Source organism: Poecilia formosa, unplaced genomic scaffold (assembly GCF_000485575.1).
Source record: "Poecilia formosa unplaced genomic scaffold, Poecilia_formosa-5.1.2 Scaffold57, whole genome shotgun sequence".
Classification (NCBI taxonomy): Eukaryota; Metazoa; Chordata; class Actinopteri; order Cyprinodontiformes; family Poeciliidae; genus Poecilia; species Poecilia formosa.
The window spans coordinates 1,385,719-1,404,837 of record NW_006799996.1 but is presented as its reverse complement, the minus strand read 5'-3'; the positions used below and the strand labels follow the sequence as shown (position 1 = coordinate 1,404,837).

Sequence of the window (19,119 nt, the reverse complement as noted above, 5' to 3'; positions counted from 1 at the left end):
GATATAGCTTGCTAACTCAATATTTAGCTCCAAACAAAAACGTTTAGCTCTGAGCTAGCTAAATATTTAGTTAGCTTTGAGCTATAGCTTAAAGCTAAATATTTTGTTTGCCAAATTTAATTACTTAATTGATTGACTAAATATTTACCTTCCAACTTAAATGTTTTGTTTGAAACTGTGATGTTCATAAATGAATGAATAACAGTGAAAATATGAATAACTTATAAAGAAACAAAATAATTTTTAACCCACAGTGGTCATTAAAACTGAATTTTTGTGGTAAATTTTGAGAAGCTAAAAAGAGTTGTGTTGAGCTACTTAAATTGTTCCAAGAAGATGGTAGTTTGCATATTTTTCTATTAAGCCTAATTTGTACTTGGGGTTAGATAATGTTACTTTCATCCATATTACAAGTAAAACAAAAAGTAAAATAGACATAAAAACACAATATTTTTGTCTAAAACATAAATCCATCATAATTAGGACATTTCACTTAGAAATTCAAACATTAATAGCTTTAGCCGTCCTTTTCTTCCTCATCTTCTGTTTTTCCTCTAATTTCTTTGTCAAATAGGCTCTTCTTCTGTCTTCCTGCTCTCTGAAAAACGACGCGCAGATGTTCCTGCGAAGCCGCCTGGCGTAAACTTCGAGAAACACCATGAGGTAGCTCATGAGCCAGAAACATCCCAGCAGGAGAGTGACGCCCAGCTTCGGGGCTGACGTTGTCACGTCACAGAGAGCCGGTTCGGGGTTGAAGGTCCACTTGTAGTCCTTGTGGAAGTTGATCAGCTCCTGGGTGACACATGACTGAGGGATAATGCAGAGGGCAGGAGGGAACCAGTTAACCTGCAGTAAAAAGAAGAGCATTAAATAATGTTAGGATATGGGCTACAAAAAACATGGACATTACATTTTTTGCACAAAATCGTTCTTCAGTAATGAGATTTTAGTCTGGTGAATTCTGCTTTTTGAGCTCCATCCAACTCAATGTTTATACTCACATGTGAAAATGGCTGCAAACAGATGTGCAATTATATAACCGTACATATTTGAAAAGCAAAAGTAGAGCCTTGTGTACAACCAAGAATAATCCAGCAGTTGGTTCTGACTGGTAAGTCAACAACAAAACATCTGTCTTTTCCAGCAGCCATTGTACAGTGAATACAGCAGTAAATCCTGCTGACCAACTGTCCTGAAACTCAGCTTGGGTTGCTGGGTAATTGCCTGGGGTTGCTAGGTAACGGCACAGTGGAGGTTTTTGAAACAACACTTTTTCCAAACACTAAAAAACTTCTTGTCGAAAAACAGTTGGGTAGTTTTTTTTTAAGTGCTTTGGCTGTTTTTAGAAGTAGTTGAGACCAAAAATGGAAGTACATTAAAAAAGAAAAGAAGAAAAAAAATGTGAATTTAGCCAAATCAGGATATTATGAACTGGGGAAATATGTAGAGCTGAAAAAGAGAAACTTTACCTTATAGCTGACAGTTATAGCAGCAGTCGTCGGTGGGAAATCCATCACCCACGGCACGATCACCTGGACTATGTGATACACAACGTGATCTAAAACTACGATTAGAGTTATTGAAATAAAGTATAACGTCACAATGACCAGAGATATGAAGGAAGAGGTACATTCCTGACTTGTTATTTTACAGACTGCGACCCTGATTTTATCTTTAGGCTGCTGTTCATCCCCCTCAGAAGACGCAGCGATGAAGCTGTTATCAAACTGAACAGAAGTCAGGTAGGATTTTAAGTATCGTGCTGATTCAATAATCAGTAATGCAACAAAAACAGCTGCGAGGATCCGGTTTGACAGCAGCTTGTAGTCTCTCAGCAGGTTCTTCGCATGTGAGAAGTTGACCTCTATCTGACCAATCACTTTAGAAAACGTGCTTCTGACTTCTGACACGTCAACATGCGTGAAATGGTCCAACTTCCTTAAATTGGTGACGATGCTCAAGTCCTCCCTCTGCACTCTGATGGCTTCCTCCACCAGGTCTCGCTTTGCTTCGTTGAAGGGTTCAGACGAGTTCAGCAGGGTCCTGGTGAAGCCCTCAGCCGTGCACTTCAGGATCCGCGCGACCGCCCCGACGTTGACCGTGATGTTAGGGATGACATTCAGCACCAGGATCATGACGGAGGCCGAGATGAGGAGTTTGCGTCCCTGTTTGGTGCACACAGTGGGAAGGGTCATGGTGAGAACGCAGCGGAGGGGGTGGAACAGGAAGGAGACCAGCAGCATGGTCACGCTGTAGAAGCAGGCGGTCTGGACCGAAGCAACATGGTCGTACTTTAGAGTCTGTGACAGCCAGTGGTGCAGCAGTCCACCGGTAAAGACGGCGAAGGTGGAGCAGATAGACAGCAGAGAAAGGATTTCGCTGCCTGACGGAGCGGGTTTGGAGTAAACATCCCACACGTAGAACAGCAGAGACTTCAGAGCCTGCATGTGACATCCTGATTTGTTCCTGTGAAGAAGAAAGAAAACCTGTTTTAAACTGGCGGTTTAAATGAGGGGCTCCAACTTCCAACAGACCCCCAAGAATAACTAATATTCACTTTATGTCAACTTTTCTGCATTATACATTTATTATAATCTCTACGACAGTCACAACAGTGGTTTCTTGCCATTTTTACAATAAATATCACCAGAGGAAGTACAAAGTTTTTGAAATCATATTCCTACCTTAAAAAAGCTCTGAATTTGGATCTTCTCCTTTATTTTTTAGTCACAGTAAATAAATAGCCTAAACTAATAGATAAGACATAAACCAGTTACAAAGATGTGCTTTAACTTTTTTGTTTTAGTTTTTTACTGAGTCAAATGACCTGTTACAACAGATAAAGGAGCTCTGGTTTAAAGCAAAACTATAAATATCTCTATTGAAGAGAATAATAGTAATGTAGCTCAAATATAGTGCCATAAAAATGGCATACAGGCAAATTTTTAAAGTAATTATTGCCAGTAATGGTAAAAATAAAAGTACACCACAGGACACCAAGAAATACTTTTAACTAATTTGATTTTTACTCAATATTATTTTAGCTCTTTTTGAGAATTATCCAAGGAAGTAAAAATAATAATAATAAAAAAAAATCAAACAAACGTATTTATCACTCACTGAAACAAGAAAACAGGTAATACAACTTAAAATCCAAAAATAAATACATTAGGTTTATTACACTGTCATGATAAATAAATTAATTCTACTTAATTCATCTATATGTAATAAATTAATTAAATCTAATTAATTTTGAGCTCTGTTTTCTTTTTCCAGTGCACAGACATTTCTTACCTGAGCGGTAAAGCAGTGCGCTCCATGATCGACCTTTCAAACAGAACAGGACAAAGCCGCTTTGGGAAGTGTTGCTGAACCTCGAAGGTTAGAAAAGGGGAACTGAGCAGAACAGTCAGCGTCATGTTGGTGTTTGTGGGTCGCATGAGTTCTCACGAGGAAACAAACAAGCATTTTCTGTGATTTAAAGACCAGCGGTGACAAACACGGGTTGTGACCCAAGTTTCATGATGATTTAAACGTGATGACACCAAAAACTGACCAGAGGTTTGTTTATTTTTAACTTCTTAAAGGTCCAATTAAAGCAAACTGATGCACAAACCAGAAATGAGGTCGGGACAAATGCAAAAGCATGCATAATGGCACTGTAAAACATTTGAGACCATTTAGTTGCGTCTGCTGTCTGATAGTCTTTAAGTCAAATAAATTTAGCCAGTTTTACACTTTGAACCTAAATGTTTGAGTCTGTGAAGGATAAACTTACAGTAGCAATTTGTGTTAGCACTTAAAAAAACTGAAAGAAGAAAAAAACAGGAGTGGGAAGTATTTCCCAGAATGCTTAGCGGCTTGTTTTTCTATCCTGAGATGGAGAGAAAATGTTTTACAGTGTATTTCTAGTCTTCACTTTATCATATATCCCTAAATGGAAGGTAAAGAGTTACCTTTTTCAAAACCTACTTTACAAGAAATAAATATTATGATTTACAACAGCAGGTGATAATAAATTTCTTTATTTCACGGCTTAATGTTTAGCTTTATGTTCAGAATGCTGCTATAAGTTTCTAAATATCCAGATTTTTTTCGTTTCGTCATTGATTGATGAAAATGTTTAGTCATCTTGCATCATCAAGTCAAGAGTCTGATAGGTGGAGTAAAGAGCAGAATGTAATTTGTCAAACATTTGTTCAGTTGGATGCTATTCTAGGTTACCTCCTACTACAATGTTCAGCTGAAGACATCATGAAAATTAAACTTTTATTTTTTTATGCAAAATAAATTTTTAAATTGTTTTTAAAGTATTGCCCAAGTAATAATAAACAACCTCCTCAGCGGGGGTGCTGTTTATGCTGATTATGCTTTTTTGCAGTAAAACAGGATATTATTCCCCAAAAATCAGTAACTGACTGGATTCAAATTATTATCTTCCTTAAGAAGTGACAATTTAGTGAGAAACAGTCAGTCTCCTTGTCTCATAAATTCTTTTTTCTTGTTGAAAACCACAGAAAGCAATAGCAAAATTAAACAGGTGCAGACAGAAAAGCTACACCCACAATGCACAAGCATACCTTGCGAAAAACTTAATCCAGAAAAAATATTGTTCTTCTATCTAACCTTTTTAAAACACACAGGTCTTAATCCAGGTTGATGTTTCTGTTTGAGCTGAATCCAGTCTGCTTTTGTGGATTCTGGTTGAGTATTTTCTAGTTTTGCATGTAAACATTAAAAGCTTTCTGCTGGTGACACAGCACTAAATAAATGACCTCTCCAGCCTTGCAGAAGTTAACCATTGCTCTAAGGCCTTGTGACTTCAGAGTGACAAAATAATCCTTTATAACACCAAGCAAACACGGGTTTTACTGCTGTTTGGACAAAATGTGCAAAAATGTGTGAAAACCTTCATTCACTCGGTTTGTCATTGTGTTAAAACTTTTTTTGACAGAACATGCAGGTAAATCATAAAATGAACAGATTCAATAATTAACTTTCATCAATATAGTTGGGGGATTTTTTAATTACTGGACGTGTGTGCAGAAGGATTCACCAACATGATCGCTTTTTGAATTTCAGTGATACATGTATTATAAAAGTTATTCACAGTTGTTTCTCTCCTTTTTGACTGGCCTTGTAGTAATAAATACAAACGGCACCTGTTACGGAGTAAAGCTTCTTCTCAAACAAGACGGAGGCTCGTATTTCTTTTACTGAACCTTTCTGTTCAGTATTTATTGAAGAGGAAAAAAACGGCGTCAGCTGATAACGGACAACAGCTGTTCGTTACCAATAGCAATCAAAAGTCAACAAAGCAAGATAGTGACAAAACAGTAACAGATCCTTAAGCATTCTTCAAAATAAAAGACTTCCTCTATTCAAATAAATCATGTCTTGCACTGAAATATATTTCACTTCGCCTTTGTAATTATATACAATCATGTTCAATACAATTAATAATAATCATCATGTAAATTATGCTTAACATATAATTGTAAATCAGTCACTTATCATGCAAATATACTGAACAACATAAGTGTAAAAAAGTCACAACAGCACCCTCTATGAAACAGAATTTAAATGTACAGCATTGGGAAATGTACTGGGTCCTCTCTCAAAATTATTCCCTCAGGTGTTGCAACCATTATAACCAACTAGAAGTGATTTGGACTTGTAGCTTTTGGTGCTATTACCTGGTTCTGATGCCACATTTTCTGTGATTTTTCTAATTTTGTTATTTGTTGTCTATTGTGTCTATGATCAAATGTGTACATGAAGAAGAATGGCTTTATGCACAAATAAAGTGGCAGGACCTCCGAACACCAGTTACCACGGCAAGCTAATTATGACGATGTTTGACCCGATCATCTCCTTCTGATAATTTTAAGGTTGTGTAGATTACTGGGATGGCTCTAAAGATAATGTTATGAGATATTTCCGCCATGTTTGGAGTGTTAAAGGGGATCTATTATTCAAAATTCACATTTAGCAGGTTTTTATGTTTCAATTTGCATTTCTACTGCTTCTAAAAACAGCGAAACTAGAAAGTTTTTTGGCAATAAGTTAATGTTTTTCTGGTGCCTGGAAAATGAGCTGTTTCAAAAACTTCCCAATTTTCAAGTCACAATCAGTGGCCACTCCACAGTTGCCTAGCAACTCCAGCCAAGCCCAGCCTGTCACCTAGCAACCTGAGCAATACTTCAGGACTTTGATCAGCTGGTTTCACCTCCGTCTGAACTGTACAATGGCTGCTGGAAAAAAACAACTGTTTTGTTGTTGACTAACCATCCAGACACTCTATGTCGATAAAACAAAACAGTTTGCTCCACTGGCAGATTATTTGCCAGTTTTATTAATGCTGAGGAATAACTGACTTTAAACTAGCTCCTGTATCTTGCTAAAATTGTAAGTTTGTTTTGTCTTATTTCAAGTGTACTAAGATATTTGCACTAGAAAGTAGACCAAAAATACTTGGTAAGATTTTGTGTTTTTGCTTTTTGGAAGTTAGACTCAGTCATTTAACTCCAGTAAATGCAACGTTTAAGGCTTCAGGAAGCCAAGATACTGGCCTTCCTGTTCCAACTTGACTTGGTAACAACGTATGAAGGTCTATTAAACATATGTTATCTGACAGGTCTGCACAGATCCTGACCTAAACCCACTAAAACACTTTCAGGAGGAATTGGAGAAGAAACTGAGAGGCAGGGCTTCTTGTCCAACATCAGTGTCTGACCTCACAAATGGGTTTCTGTAAAAGAAAAGTCCAAAACCAGAAGAGCTGAAACTGTTTTGACTGAAGAAAGGGTGCCGACATCAGATTAAACTCAATGGATTAAGAATTACATGTCACACAAATTCTTACATCTGACGACATCTGGTACTTCTGGCCCAGTTAGTGTATGATAATTCAGCATTTTTTACAGCATATTCACAAATATTAAAGCCAAAGTGAACATTAAAGATAAGAAGCAATAATTACAACACGCTTCCTAAAGGCAGAAGAGCCAGGAGCAGCAGAAAAAGAGCTCTGTGGTGTTTTAGCACATTTGAAAACAGATGCGTCCATGTGTAGTTTTAGTTCTTAAATCTATATACAGTCTGCATTTACATCCTCAGAGTGTGGCGTTGGTTGACCTCATGGACGGGAAGTGAACACGTGGAGAGGCAGCAGTAGTGTTGGCAGTGTGAGCCCATTGTGGGTAGGAGCTCAAGTTAAACATGGCGACGCCCCATGTGTTCATAGCCAGAGACACGGAGAGGATCCCCAGGATGTTCATGACAAAGCCGGTTTTCACCTGAAACAGAGGGGAAACATGAGGACCGCTGCTGGTTTTTAAAGTGAACGAGTCGTGTGAGTTCGTTACCATGTCTTTGACCATGAGATGTCCGGATGCAAAGGCGATGGAGTTGGGTGGAGTGGAAACAGGAAGCATGAAGGCGTACGAACATCCCACAGTGGCAGGAATCATGAAGTACAGAGGATTCACAGAGACACGAATGGCCTGCAGAGACAGTCCTGCTCTTCAATATTTCATTTAGAAAGGATTTAAAGGTATTAAACACTCAGACATGTTTAACTTTTTCTTCTTACTGGAAAACGCTTTAATCAGAATCAACTTTATGAGCCAGGTTTGTTCAGACAAAACAAGGAATCTAACTTCCTACAGTAAGTGTTTTGCCAAAATATGATTTAGGCAAAAAAAAGACTTTTGGCAAAAAATGACTTCTTATTTTTAGAAAGGTGATAATATATTATTTTATACATTACTGATGGATAAAAATACTCAAATATGCAAACCATATTGCCATATTGGATTTTGACGAAACTTCAAATTTCAAGTTTCAACGTCTGAGTAAAATTGAACCTAGTTTATTTATTTGTTTCATTTCATTGGAGAGACTCTGGATTTTTATTTTATTTGTTTGTTTATATAACTCAACACAATAGCCTGAAAAAGCCTGTGTCCAGTTCACGTTTTAAAAATGTCAGTCAAAATGGTGGCATTTCAAAAACTGTGTACTTTCTTATTTAATCTTTATTATAAACAGGTTAAATAACCACTGCTTCCCTATTTGTTCACAGCATTTTGTATTTACACTGCAAAAACATAAATTCTTACCAAGTATTTCTAGTCTAGTTTCTAGTGCAAATATCTTAGTACATTTGCAATAAAACAAAACTAATGCACAAGAAAGTTTTCAGCAAAATATAGCAGCTTGTTTTGATTCAATACTTCCTTAATAATTATAAAAAATTACTATTTCAATTGGTAGATTATTTCATTTGTAACAAGACATTTTCCTTTGTTATAAGAATAATCTATCAGTGAATCTAGTATTTATTTGTCAATATTAATGAATTATTTACATTAAAGCAAGCTGGTATATTTTGCTGAAAAGTTACTTCTAAGTTAGTTTTGTCTTATTTCAATTGTATGTTTGTACTAGAACCAAAAATACCTGGTAAGATTTTGTGTTTTTTGCAGTGTACTCAGTTAGAACTGGAATGAGTTAAATGTTGTTTGTCAGGATTAATCTCTTATGTGTTTGACTAATTAAGTCTTTCAATTAGACGAATATAAACAGCTTGAGTTCATATTTTATTTTGATTTAAATTCAAACAAACCGTCAATTTAAACACAAATTCTTCAAACTATGCATCCTGCAGATAAAACTTAAGGATTTCTTTGTGCAAAGGCAATAAACCCTTTCGGTAATCATTACCATAATAGCAGCAGTTAATGTCCAACAGGTTAGAAACAAGAGAACATCCACTGCCAGAGTTTAACAAGTCGCTGAGGCTCTTAATAAGAACAAGAACTAAACCAAAACTCGGTCACTGTCCACAGCTTTAACATCCAGTTTTTATCTTTTACTGCCATATTTATCTGCACGTTTACATTGAAGTGAAGCATAAAACAGATTTAACCCTTTATGTTCTAAATTTAACATGTCCGCCTGGATATTTTTGCTTATTTTAATTTATTTTCATAATTTACCGTCTATTAAAAGCGTTTCATCGCATTAATTTCACCCCCTGCTACGGCGGGAGTGAAATTACCGTAATAACCCAACATTGGCTGGAAAGCGCAACGCCTCCCCTTTCAGAAACTGTTGGAATCTTTCAGTTAGCGCACCGTGTGGCGGAATTACGGTACTGCAAGTTTGGCTGGATCGCTGGCGCTCCATTAAGAACTTAAAGGTTTAATTGTATAATTTAGCATCTGTAGAGACTTTTTCCACCAGGGAAATCATATATATTCACGTGTGCTCATAAGAAACAATTTTTATTTTATAATTCTAGTTGTTAGACTCACCAGTTCAGCAATGACAGGCAGAAATATGATAATAGTTGCTGTGTTGCTGGCAAACTCAGTGAAACAAGCCAGGAAAGCAGTGATTAACATGACAGCTACAGCTGGGGGAACTTCAGCCAAGGGCTGGAGGTGACCTCCGATCCAGGACGCAAGGCCAGACTCCTGCCGCAAGGCAAAATATCTGGGTTAAGGGTCAAAGGTCAAATGAAAACATAATAAACTACATTTCAGAAAAGAACAAATAAAAGAAAAACCAGCAGAGAAAGTAAGGAGCACGGCAGAGTTGTAAAGTAAAAAAGGAAAAGTACTCAAGTAGGTTTTTCAGGTATTTGTACTTTACTTGTCGTTCTGAAAACTTTTTACTTTTACTCCCTACATTTTAAGAGAAATATCTGCACTTTATACTCCTTACATTTTCACATATAGCTCGTTACTTCCATGATGAAAAAACTAATAATAGCAGAAAAAAATCCACCGTTCGCACAAAGAGTGAGTTCTCGTGTCGGTAATTACACTGGTCAACAGCCAAAATAATTGTCTGGGGTTTTTCACCTGTTTTAGGGTCAGTTTTACGAGCTGAATCCGAAAATCACGTTGGTTTTGTTCAATCAGGTCAACTTTCTGAACTACGATGCAACATGAGCATCAACTGGATGGAGAATTTTGCACAATGAAGACGTAATGTTCATTTTACATGTACTCACCCTTATAAGTGTTACAAATATCTATTTATCTAGTTACAAAAAATAATCATAGTATTTTTTGTAACTGTGAACTTCTAAATATGAAGAAAGTCCTTAATAATACAGAATCTTATGCTATTAGATTCTGTATTGCTATTATTTTTAAATTTAGCAAAACAAAACAATTTTGCGAATCCATACTCAACTAAAACGTGAAATATTATTCTGGTTTTAAAGTAAAATATGAGAAAATATATAAACATTTGGTTTAAATTGTATATTTACGTAGGATATCTAGTTTTAATTATCAAAGAAAAAGATGTTCCCGTTTTTCGACATGAGTTTTATGAGGTAATTCGTTGCACTGATCCTCCAATTACTATTCTAGTTTTTATTTTCTCAGACTTTATTGACTCATTTTTCCAGGAATTGCTTTTAAGCTACAGCAAACTATTGGCTGTTTCATGTTAGGAGAGAACATAAAGGCTAGACAAATAAGCTCTGACTGCAATCAGTTTATGACTTAAAGTACGAAGCTCATTTGGGGAAAGAAACTCGTTACCTCACAAGCTTTGGCCATTGCAAAGCCGCCTCCAAGCAAGAGGATAATGTTCCAGGGAACAGAGTCCTGGGCCTTTTTCCACGAAAGGAGAGGGACGTATTGAGTGTTTACAGCTGAAAAAAATGTAGAAGAAAAAGAATGAGACTTTATTTTTATGAACTCTGCAAAAGTTTGCATGGTAGAAATCTTAACAGTTCTGCAGATTAATAGATTTAATTCTCTTCCTTTCAAATATTTGACCCAATTCAGACCAAAGAGCCGCATGCTTTGCTTTTGAGTGTCCAGGGGTTTATTTGACCAGCTGAACATAACAAACACAATCTCGTGCACATGTGCCTCAGACACCAAACATCCACAAAGCAGTGCATTCTCAGAAACACGTTTCCATCTTTTTAGAGGAGATAATGAATAACATTCTGGATACTTTCCAGGACCACAACCATAAATAAAATTCACCAAAGCTGCGACTTAAAAAGAAGCCTTCAACAGCAGCTCTCATACTTCATGGTGGCTCGTTTGTTCCCATGAAAGAGAGGCGAGTCTCAAAAATGTGAACACTGTGTCAAACAAAAAGCCCAGGGCCAAATCCGCCCCGCCATAGCTTCTTCTGTGGACCGTTAGACTTCAGAGGGGAGCATAAACAAAATAATACCTGTTTGCTTAAAGATTATCGATCAAGTCAAAGCAGTTTTTATCTATAAATGGTCAAATTACATCAATCAGTCCCTCCAGCTTTTTGCAAATCCACAAATTAACATCAAATCTACATATCCCTGCACGTTTTTGCGCTAATGGATAATTGTGAGTTTATTGCAAATTTTCTGCACTTGTGAAAAATATTGTATTATTGATTACTCACCCCTACCTGCAGGTGGCAGTGTGTCTTACTGCTACTACATTTCTGTCTCCATTTTAATTGATGCATCATTGTGGTGGTTCACCACCATAACATGTTTTCTCTATTTGCAGAAAAAGATTTTACTGTGGTCAACTTGAGCCTCAAAACCAGATTCATGTAAATGATTTTGTTTTTTGTCTATTCTTGTCTTTCTTTAAAAAGAAAGGCATAATGCGTTTCTTTTTAAGGTTTTGTAGCCTGTTTCATGCTGTGATGCAGATTCTATTTTAGTGATTTGTTGGTCTGAGATTCTTTTTCACAAAGAAAAATATTTTCCTTTGGAAAGCTTTATTCCTTTAAAGGTGTTGTATTATGCTTGCTTGAACATGCTAGAATAGGTTTATGAGCTGCACAAAACGTGTTCATTAAATTTTTATGCACAAAATAATTCTTAGATAATTAGATTTTAGTCTGGTCAGTTCTGCCTTTGTTGAGCTCCTTCCAGAATGAGCTGCTGTCACTTTAAATCCAAATAAACTCAATGTTTACACTCATACTTGCAAATGGTTGCAAACAAATGCACAATTATACAGCCATACATCTTTGAAGAGCATTAGGAGAGCCTCCAGCACAACCAACAAGAAAGCAGCAAGTGGCTTGTGAATGGTGAGTTCACAAGCCACAAGACATTCACTTGTCTTTTCCAGCAGCCATTGTACAGTGCATAAAGCAGTAAAACCAGCTGACCAAACATGCTGGAGCTCAGTTGGGGTTGCTAGGTAACGGAACTCTATCCTTCAATTGTAACTGAACAATCAAGAGGTTTTTGGAACTGCTCGTTTCCTAGACACCAAAAATCATGACGTATCATCACGTATTGCCGAAAAAACTGCTAGGTGAATTTTTAAGCACTTGTGCTGTTTTTAAAGTTGAGATTCAACACAAAAACATGCAAAATGTGATTTTTACATAAAACTTTAATAAAATAAATCTTTTAGCATTCACTCAAGTTATCTTTGTCTGTTATTAAAATTTGTTTGATTATCTAAAACATTTATGTGTGACATAAATCAATGACAAAACAGAAATGTGTAAGCGGGACAGTATTTTCTTCACAGCATTGTATGTTTCTCCTCAGTGGAAAATGCAAATTATATTGTACACATAAACTGAAAACACAAAGTGCAACTGCAGCGCTTTAAAAGCTTACTCTAATCACAGAGACAGAGAACGTACAGTCTCCCTTCCAGACGGGAACTTTACTAAGACCCTCTAATCTACATTATTAACATTCCTCAACCTGCTCTGTGTATTTTGCAACAGCTTCTGTAGGGAAGAGCGCTTGAATCTGACCCAAATATCCAGTCATAAATATTAACTTTTGACATGTGACCAACCTTTTGGGTCAAACCACCAACTCAGAGAGGGTTTTTGTGATGGGAAGAAGAACAAAATGGACACAATGATGACACCAGTGACAGCGTCGGAGACATACCTGCAGAAAACGCAAGAAACAAAAATAAAAAAGACTAAAAGCAATTAGTAGGCTTTTCTAAACAATGATACCTTTTCTAACATTTTAAAGATGATGGGAAAGGTATCCATTTCTTACCCTTTTTTGAAAAACACAGACCAGCCAGTAACAAATTTGGGATCTCTTGTGAACAGAAGAACAGCGAATAAAATAAAAAAGAAAGAGATGGCCCCTTCTGCAAAGCTGGAATAAAAAGTGAGTAAAAGGTACAGTAACAGAAATAGTACATATTTGTATGAAATTAAAAGAAAACTCAAGAGTCCTCACTTCATGGGTCCCAGTTTTCTGTAATCTTCTTTAATTAGCGCTTTGGCTCTGGCTTCTGCCTGGGCTCTGTGGTCGTGTTTTGTGAAACATAACCTGGATTTTAAAAAAATAAGTGTGACATTAGACTGTTATGTTTCACTACAGCAAAATCACACAATATTCCAACCAAACATCACAATATAATTTTATATTACCTTGTATTCAGTCCGCCGTAGAGAAAAGAGATCCAAATCCACCCCAAAAACAGAAAGAGAAGCATAAGGGGGAAAGCAAAGGCAAACCAAGAGCCAAAGTTGATAAGATCGCAGTCTGGGAAGTAGCTGTAAAGAACAATAGGCTCACTGGTAAAAGGAGTCATTTCTAATAACATCTGTTTTTTTTAACATGAATTTACCTTTTGAGCTGTCCAATCAGGATGAGGTTTGGTGCTGTGCCTGTCAGCGTTGCTGTACCTCCAATACTGGCAGCATAGGGAATACAGATCAAGAATCCTTTCCACACTTTCAGCTGATACTCTGACTCTGACTGGATCTCCTCAGCCGTCCTCATGTCTGCAGGCTCCACAGCTTCCATCCTTATTGAAGTTTAAAGACACGAATCAACATTTTACGGAAACACTACACTACTATTGACATGTAAGTTCCTTTATAAAATGAAGATATCAAAACAAATTTATCTCTTTTTTTTTAAACGTAAAATGTAAGTTAGCTCGGAGACAAGCTAACCTTCTCCAAGCTAACCGTCTGGTGACGGTTAGCTTGGAGAAGGTTAGTTAGTTAGCTAACTGTTTCTTGTTATTTTCTGTTTAGCTAAGCTAACCATTACTCTCAGTTCTTATTCTACACCGCGTTAAGACGAGCTAATTCTATTTTTTGCTAAGCTTATGAAAGCTATGTATTTTGACCATTGATGTTTAGCTAAGACCATTATTGTTACCTGTTCTCATGTTTAAGCTAAGTTAAGTTAAGCTAAGCTAAGCTAAGTGTCGTCTTGTTATGACTTTATTTCTAGATAAACTAATTGCATTTTTCTTCTACCTTTCAACACCCAGTTCAAGAAAAAAACTTGAACTGCCAAATGGAACAGTGGAAAAATAAAATAGACTAAAATACCTGTTTAGTGTTCTCAAACCAGATAAACTCAGATTATCTGGGCTTATCTGAGCCCAGATAATCTCTGGTTTTTAATCGAAACCAAATCAAAGTTTGGTTTCGATTAAAAACCAAACTTCGATTGGTTTTTAATGGAAGTTAAGAAAATATACGATAAGCAAACAGTTTTTTGTCCATTTATTTTTAAAGCAGTTATTTTGAAAGCTAAGGTAAAATAACTGAGTTTCCACCCATATATCTATTATCTGAATCCACTTGTCAGTTGTGGGGTGGCTGGTTCCTATCTTAAAACTGTGTTTCATAAAATAGTCTAACCTTTATCTACAAAATAGTCAATGTTTAGACTATTTTAAGAAAAGTTTCACTATCTATCATGCTTATCTCAATTTCATGCCAAGTTAAGACAAGATAAACTGATCTGAGTTTTATGATAAGCTAAATTGTATTAAGAAATTTGAGTTAGGAAAACAGTTCATCCGTTTTCATTATCATTTCAATTCTGTTTATTTTATTTTTATTCCCTGAATTAAGACAAGTTAAGCTAAGTGACTTTCTAATTTTTGTTTTCGAACTTGGTTCAGAATAACTAACAAAGGTTGATTATTTTTCCACTGTTCCATTTGGCAGAATAAAAATAATCTACATGTTTTCCACTTTTTCAGTCCAGGTTCCATGATGAGAACAGCTAATCTAAACCATTGTTTCAAAAAAAAATTGCTTTCTCTCAATTTTTATCCAAATCTAAGCTTGTTTGGGTTATTGCTAAGCTAGAATAGGCTAAAATAAGCTAAGCCAAACTAAGCTAAGCTAAGTGTTTCCCGGCTGCAGCTTATTGATGTATTCAATTTTTCTCAGAAGTAAACGAGTTTTGATATGGAAACATCTCTAGTAATCCGCCTGGTTTCAAATTGAAAAAGAAAAGGGATTGCTTCAGTCTAAAAACTCCATCTTTAGGGACTTTAACTTAAGCTGCAGGTGATATTTTGCAACATAAATTCTGACTTATGTGATGAAATGTGAAACACCAAACGAGCTACAACTAGGATGTGTTAAAGATTCCCTGAATTCCATCTAAGTTCAGGAATTCCTCTAAGAAATCACTACCAAAATGATCTCTCTCTGCTCTTTTACCCATCCATTGACAGCACATGTTTTTCAGAAGGCTCTGATGGCAGCGAATGGAGCTTCAGTGAAGTTTGACCTGCAAGAAATTAAATTGAGACAAAGTTTTGGTTACATAGAATCCAAAAGATATAAATATAAGTTAAATTATTTGCTGTTTTAGAAGGCTGCACTTTAAATTAATTTAATATGACAGCCACATGGGATAAGAACAATAATCGATTGCTATTTGATGATTCACTAACCCTACTTCCCAGGACTCCGTGTATTTTAAACTGCACAAAGTTCATACATTAGATTCCATATTATAGAGTTAAACAGGACAATGTACATTATATCTGCATTTTTTGTGTTATAGTAAATGAACAATTCTTGAATTAAATACTTCGTAATGATTTGTCCAAAGACTCTCTACTTCATATTTTCCACCAGCTTCTCTGGGAAATATTTACCCCCTCAACAAATAAATGTGCAACTATATTTCCAAACTAGTCACTGATTATGTCAGTCAGTGTATAGTGTTAGAATTCAGGGCTTATTCTGAGATTTTCCAAGAGATAATGCGATGGGACTGCATCATAGGAAAGTCTGAAATGATCAATAAAGCAGAAAAAATGTAATCTCTCTGACGTAATCAAAACAGATCTTCTGTTTAGGTTGTTTTGATGGAAGCCTTCTTGATTTCCTGTTAAAACCACGGTGCCAACATTACACTGGACCATTTATTGCAGCACTGTCACGATCCTCTGGGGATTTGCACTTTTGCTTCAGGGTCTCCAGGTCCCCAAACAGGCTCTCCAGGATGGCGTTTGCAATGGGAAGCATCATGGCCGTTGTGGCGGTGTTGCTGAGCCACATGGAGAGGAAGGATGATGTCATCATCATTCCCAAGATGAGCCTGAGGAGATACAATGAATCCACTTTAATCCTTGAAAGGATCTTTGTTACAGCTTTAAACGTGACTTATTATCCTTCCTTGAACAGATTAGGATAGGTTTATGAACTACACCAAACATGTTCATTACATTTTTTTCCACAAAATCATTTTTAGATATTGAGAGTTTAGTCTGCTAAATGGTCTCCTTTCAGAATGAGCTGCTTTTGGGCTACTGTCACTTTCAATCCAAATGAGCTGATGCTGGCCATGCCTCCTCCAATTTAAACACATGAAAATAGCTGCAAACAGTTGCACAATTATACAACCTTTCATCTTTGATAAACAGAAGTGGAGCCTCCTGCACGACGAACAAGAATACCATAAGTGATTTTTGAATAGTAAATCAACAAAAGAAATATGTGTCTTTTCCAGCAGCCATTGTACAGCAGTAAAACCCTTTAAGCTGACCAAATGTGTTGAGCTTTGGTGGAGTTTCTAGGGAATGGGGGAGTGCCTGTTGATTTGTGACATTACATTCAGAAGGTTTTGGAAGCGGCTCATTTTATTCCAAAAAAACAACTGAGTGTTTTTAAGCACTTGGCCTGTTTTTAGAAGCAGTAGAAGCCCAAATCGATTTACAAAAATGTAGCAAAATGTGAATTTATAGAGTCGATCGCCTTTAAATCTAATTCTTCTCCACCTTGAATTGGATTTGGTTTGGGTAGAAGTAGATCAGGATGATTGTGTATGATTAGTTTCACAAACATCAGAATAACGAATTCTCAATCAAAACTTTCGCTCTCACCAAGCAGGTTTCACTCCGACAATACTAAGGACCTTCAGGGCTATCCTACGGTGCAGGCCCCACTCCTCAATCGACGACGCCATCACAAGACCGCTGAGGAAGAGGAAGTTGGTCTCGATGAAGTACTGGGGGCAGACTGTTTTGGCCGGGAGAATCCCCAGCGTCGGGAAGAGGCAGACTGGAAGCATCGCTGTGACCGCCAGAGGCAAGGCCTCTGTGCACCAAAACGTAGCCATCAGTATCACAACGTAAAGGCATTTTCCCTCCTGAAAGAGGAGCAACACACACCTTAAGGTCAAAACAACACACAGTCAAATAATCCATGCTTTTCTACCATTTTGTATGTTTTTGAGTCTAAAAGAGAAGAAGCAGGATAAATTATGAAAAACTCTGGACACCAAAATGTGTTTTATTGAGTTTCAAGCTGTGGATAATTTTTTTTAATAAGTAAATAACTAGTTTAATGGTAACAAATGTATAATGCACTAAAAGCATGTTCAAAAACACTGAAAACATAGAAAAACATTGAGTTAATTTGTTACACGTAATTAAGTTAAGTTGGTCAAACTTAATTTATTTATGTTTGTTTAACATGACAACTTAATAAGCATAATATATTTAATTAAATAAACTTAATTTCATCACTTGTAACAAACTAAGTTTATTTTCAGTTTGATCAGCTGTTTTCTTGGATCCAAACATTTCAATCTGAGACAGACTATTTTCATTTTTATGTAATTTAATGTTCTTCTGCATAAAAAATTATGTTAACCAAAATATTTCATTAACATATTACATTAACAAAAACAACATAAGAATGAGTCAATTTTCAGTTTTAATCAGATGAAATCTGTAGCTTAGTGCTCAACAAATGACTCCGTGTTTTCTAGCTAATTGAATAAAATCAGACACAAACATGTGATCAGTACTTACCTTTTCTGGCAGAGTAAAAAGTAAAGGCAGGAACACTAGTGGCGTGAGGAAGAGAAGCAGCTGCTTGTGGACGCACCACAGCTTCTTGGACACCACAGATATTTTCATTCCCTCACTGGGTTTCCTGCTCTGTTTAGGGAAATAAAGTGGCTGGGAAAAGCTTGAGAGGGATCACTATGAAGCCCTCGGCTGAACGCAGGAGAAGATTAACCACACGCTCTGCTACAGGTTAACTCCTCCTGTGGTGGTGTTTCATAGGACAGTCCATTTTCTGTCAGGTTTCCAAATGACCGGCTTCTCCCACAAGTCTGCAAGTTCATGCACTAAAAAGCTTCAGCAGGAAATGCCTGAGAAATCTAAATGTTGTTAATGACCTAGTAAATAAAGACTGTAATACAGGGTAGTGAGAATGCGCTATCGAATAGGATTATGCAACTTTTATGGAGAAAATGTGAAGATCTAGCTGTTAGAAAACAAATAAGAAAAGGAAAGAAAGTTATAGCTTATCATGTTTTCTTTGTTTTATGTAGATAATTCAGATTTTGAAGCCACTGGACGTCACAGCTGAGCAGCAGCAACTCAGACCTGATGATGAAACTTGATTTAAACTACTTAGTGTTTTCCAGGCTCATAGCTCCATTTTCTCACACAATCATGTAATTTTGTTAACTTCAGTTGTTAAGAAAATGTTTTTATATATATGAAATATGACTTAAAATAAATTTTACTGTGTAGTTTAATTCTTTGAAATTTGTCTCTGTCTCTTTAAGAAGCTCCTGCTCTTTCTGAAACTGAAGTCCTCACAACATGGCTCCTTTGTTAACCCTTTAACATTTTTACCCCCACTGCACTGAGAAGTGGCTCATATAATGAGCTCTGCATGTGAACAGTTCCACCAGGTGTTTGCTAATTGATGCTGGCTAGTCTGAAGGAGCAGAGTGGGGGATGGCTGCTCTGAGAGGGGGAAACGTGGAAACTTTAAAACTGCCGTTTCGGTGGGTTTCCCTCCTCGTCTGTTGGTATTTGGTTCTTCATAAGTGAAGTTCAGCTTTGTGTAAATTTGCTC

General features: G+C 36.6%; 2 protein-coding genes and 1 long non-coding RNA gene across 3 annotated transcripts; 1 reads left to right on the top strand and 2 right to left on the bottom strand.

Moving 5' to 3' along the window:
- Positions 1-211: 211 nt before the first annotated feature.
- ocstamp (osteoclast stimulatory transmembrane protein) lies at positions 212-6,036 on the bottom strand. The gene is made up of 4 exons (XM_007553595.2): positions 5,563-6,036; positions 3,295-5,162; positions 1,470-2,466; positions 212-846 (listed from the first exon to the last, which is right to left on the bottom strand). The coding sequence occupies exons 2-4, from the start codon at positions 3,438-3,440 to the stop codon at positions 502-504; spliced, it is 1,488 nt and encodes a 495-aa protein (XP_007553657.2). The 5' UTR covers positions 3,441-5,162; positions 5,563-6,036; the 3' UTR covers positions 212-501.
- Positions 6,037-6,825: 789 nt separating this feature from the next.
- slc13a3 (solute carrier family 13 member 3) lies at positions 6,826-18,560 on the bottom strand. The gene is made up of 13 exons (XM_007553594.2): positions 18,054-18,560; positions 17,121-17,386; positions 16,158-16,336; positions 15,448-15,517; positions 13,599-13,778; positions 13,399-13,524; positions 13,205-13,297; positions 13,016-13,120; positions 12,801-12,898; positions 10,566-10,678; positions 9,321-9,482; positions 7,368-7,505; positions 6,826-7,298 (listed from the first exon to the last, which is right to left on the bottom strand). Exons 1-13 carry the CDS (start codon positions 18,159-18,161, stop codon positions 7,116-7,118), a joined length of 1,821 nt encoding a protein of 606 aa, XP_007553656.1. The 5' UTR covers positions 18,162-18,560; the 3' UTR covers positions 6,826-7,115.
- On the top strand, positions 17,326-18,801 carry LOC103139113 (uncharacterized). The gene is made up of 2 exons (XR_476368.1): positions 17,326-17,414; positions 18,584-18,801. It is a non-coding gene; the product is annotated as an uncharacterized LOC103139113 (long non-coding RNA).
- Positions 18,802-19,119: the final 318 nt, after the last annotated feature.

Coding starts and splice junctions, on each gene's coding strand:
- ocstamp (XM_007553595.2), bottom strand. CDS start 3,440: ATGCGACCCACAAACACCAACATGACGCTGACTGTTCTGCTCAGTTCC. Junction 2,467..3,294: donor CGCACTGCTTTACCGCTCAG/GTAAGAAATGTC, acceptor TCTTCTTCACAG/GAACAAATCAGGATGTCACA. Junction 847..1,469: donor CTATAACTGTCAGCTATAAG/GTAAAGTTTCTC, acceptor TTTTTACTGCAG/GTTAACTGGTTCCCTCCTGC.
- slc13a3 (XM_007553594.2), bottom strand. CDS start 18,161: ATGAAAATATCTGTGGTGTCCAAGAAGCTGTGGTGCGTCCACAAGCAG. Junction 15,518..16,157: donor TGACAGTGCTGCAATAAATG/GTCCAGTGTAAT, acceptor AATTTCTTGCAG/GTCAAACTTCACTGAAGCTC. Junction 13,121..13,204: donor AGAAAACTGGGACCCATGAA/GTGAGGACTCTT, acceptor TTTTTATTCCAG/CTTTGCAGAAGGGGCCATCT.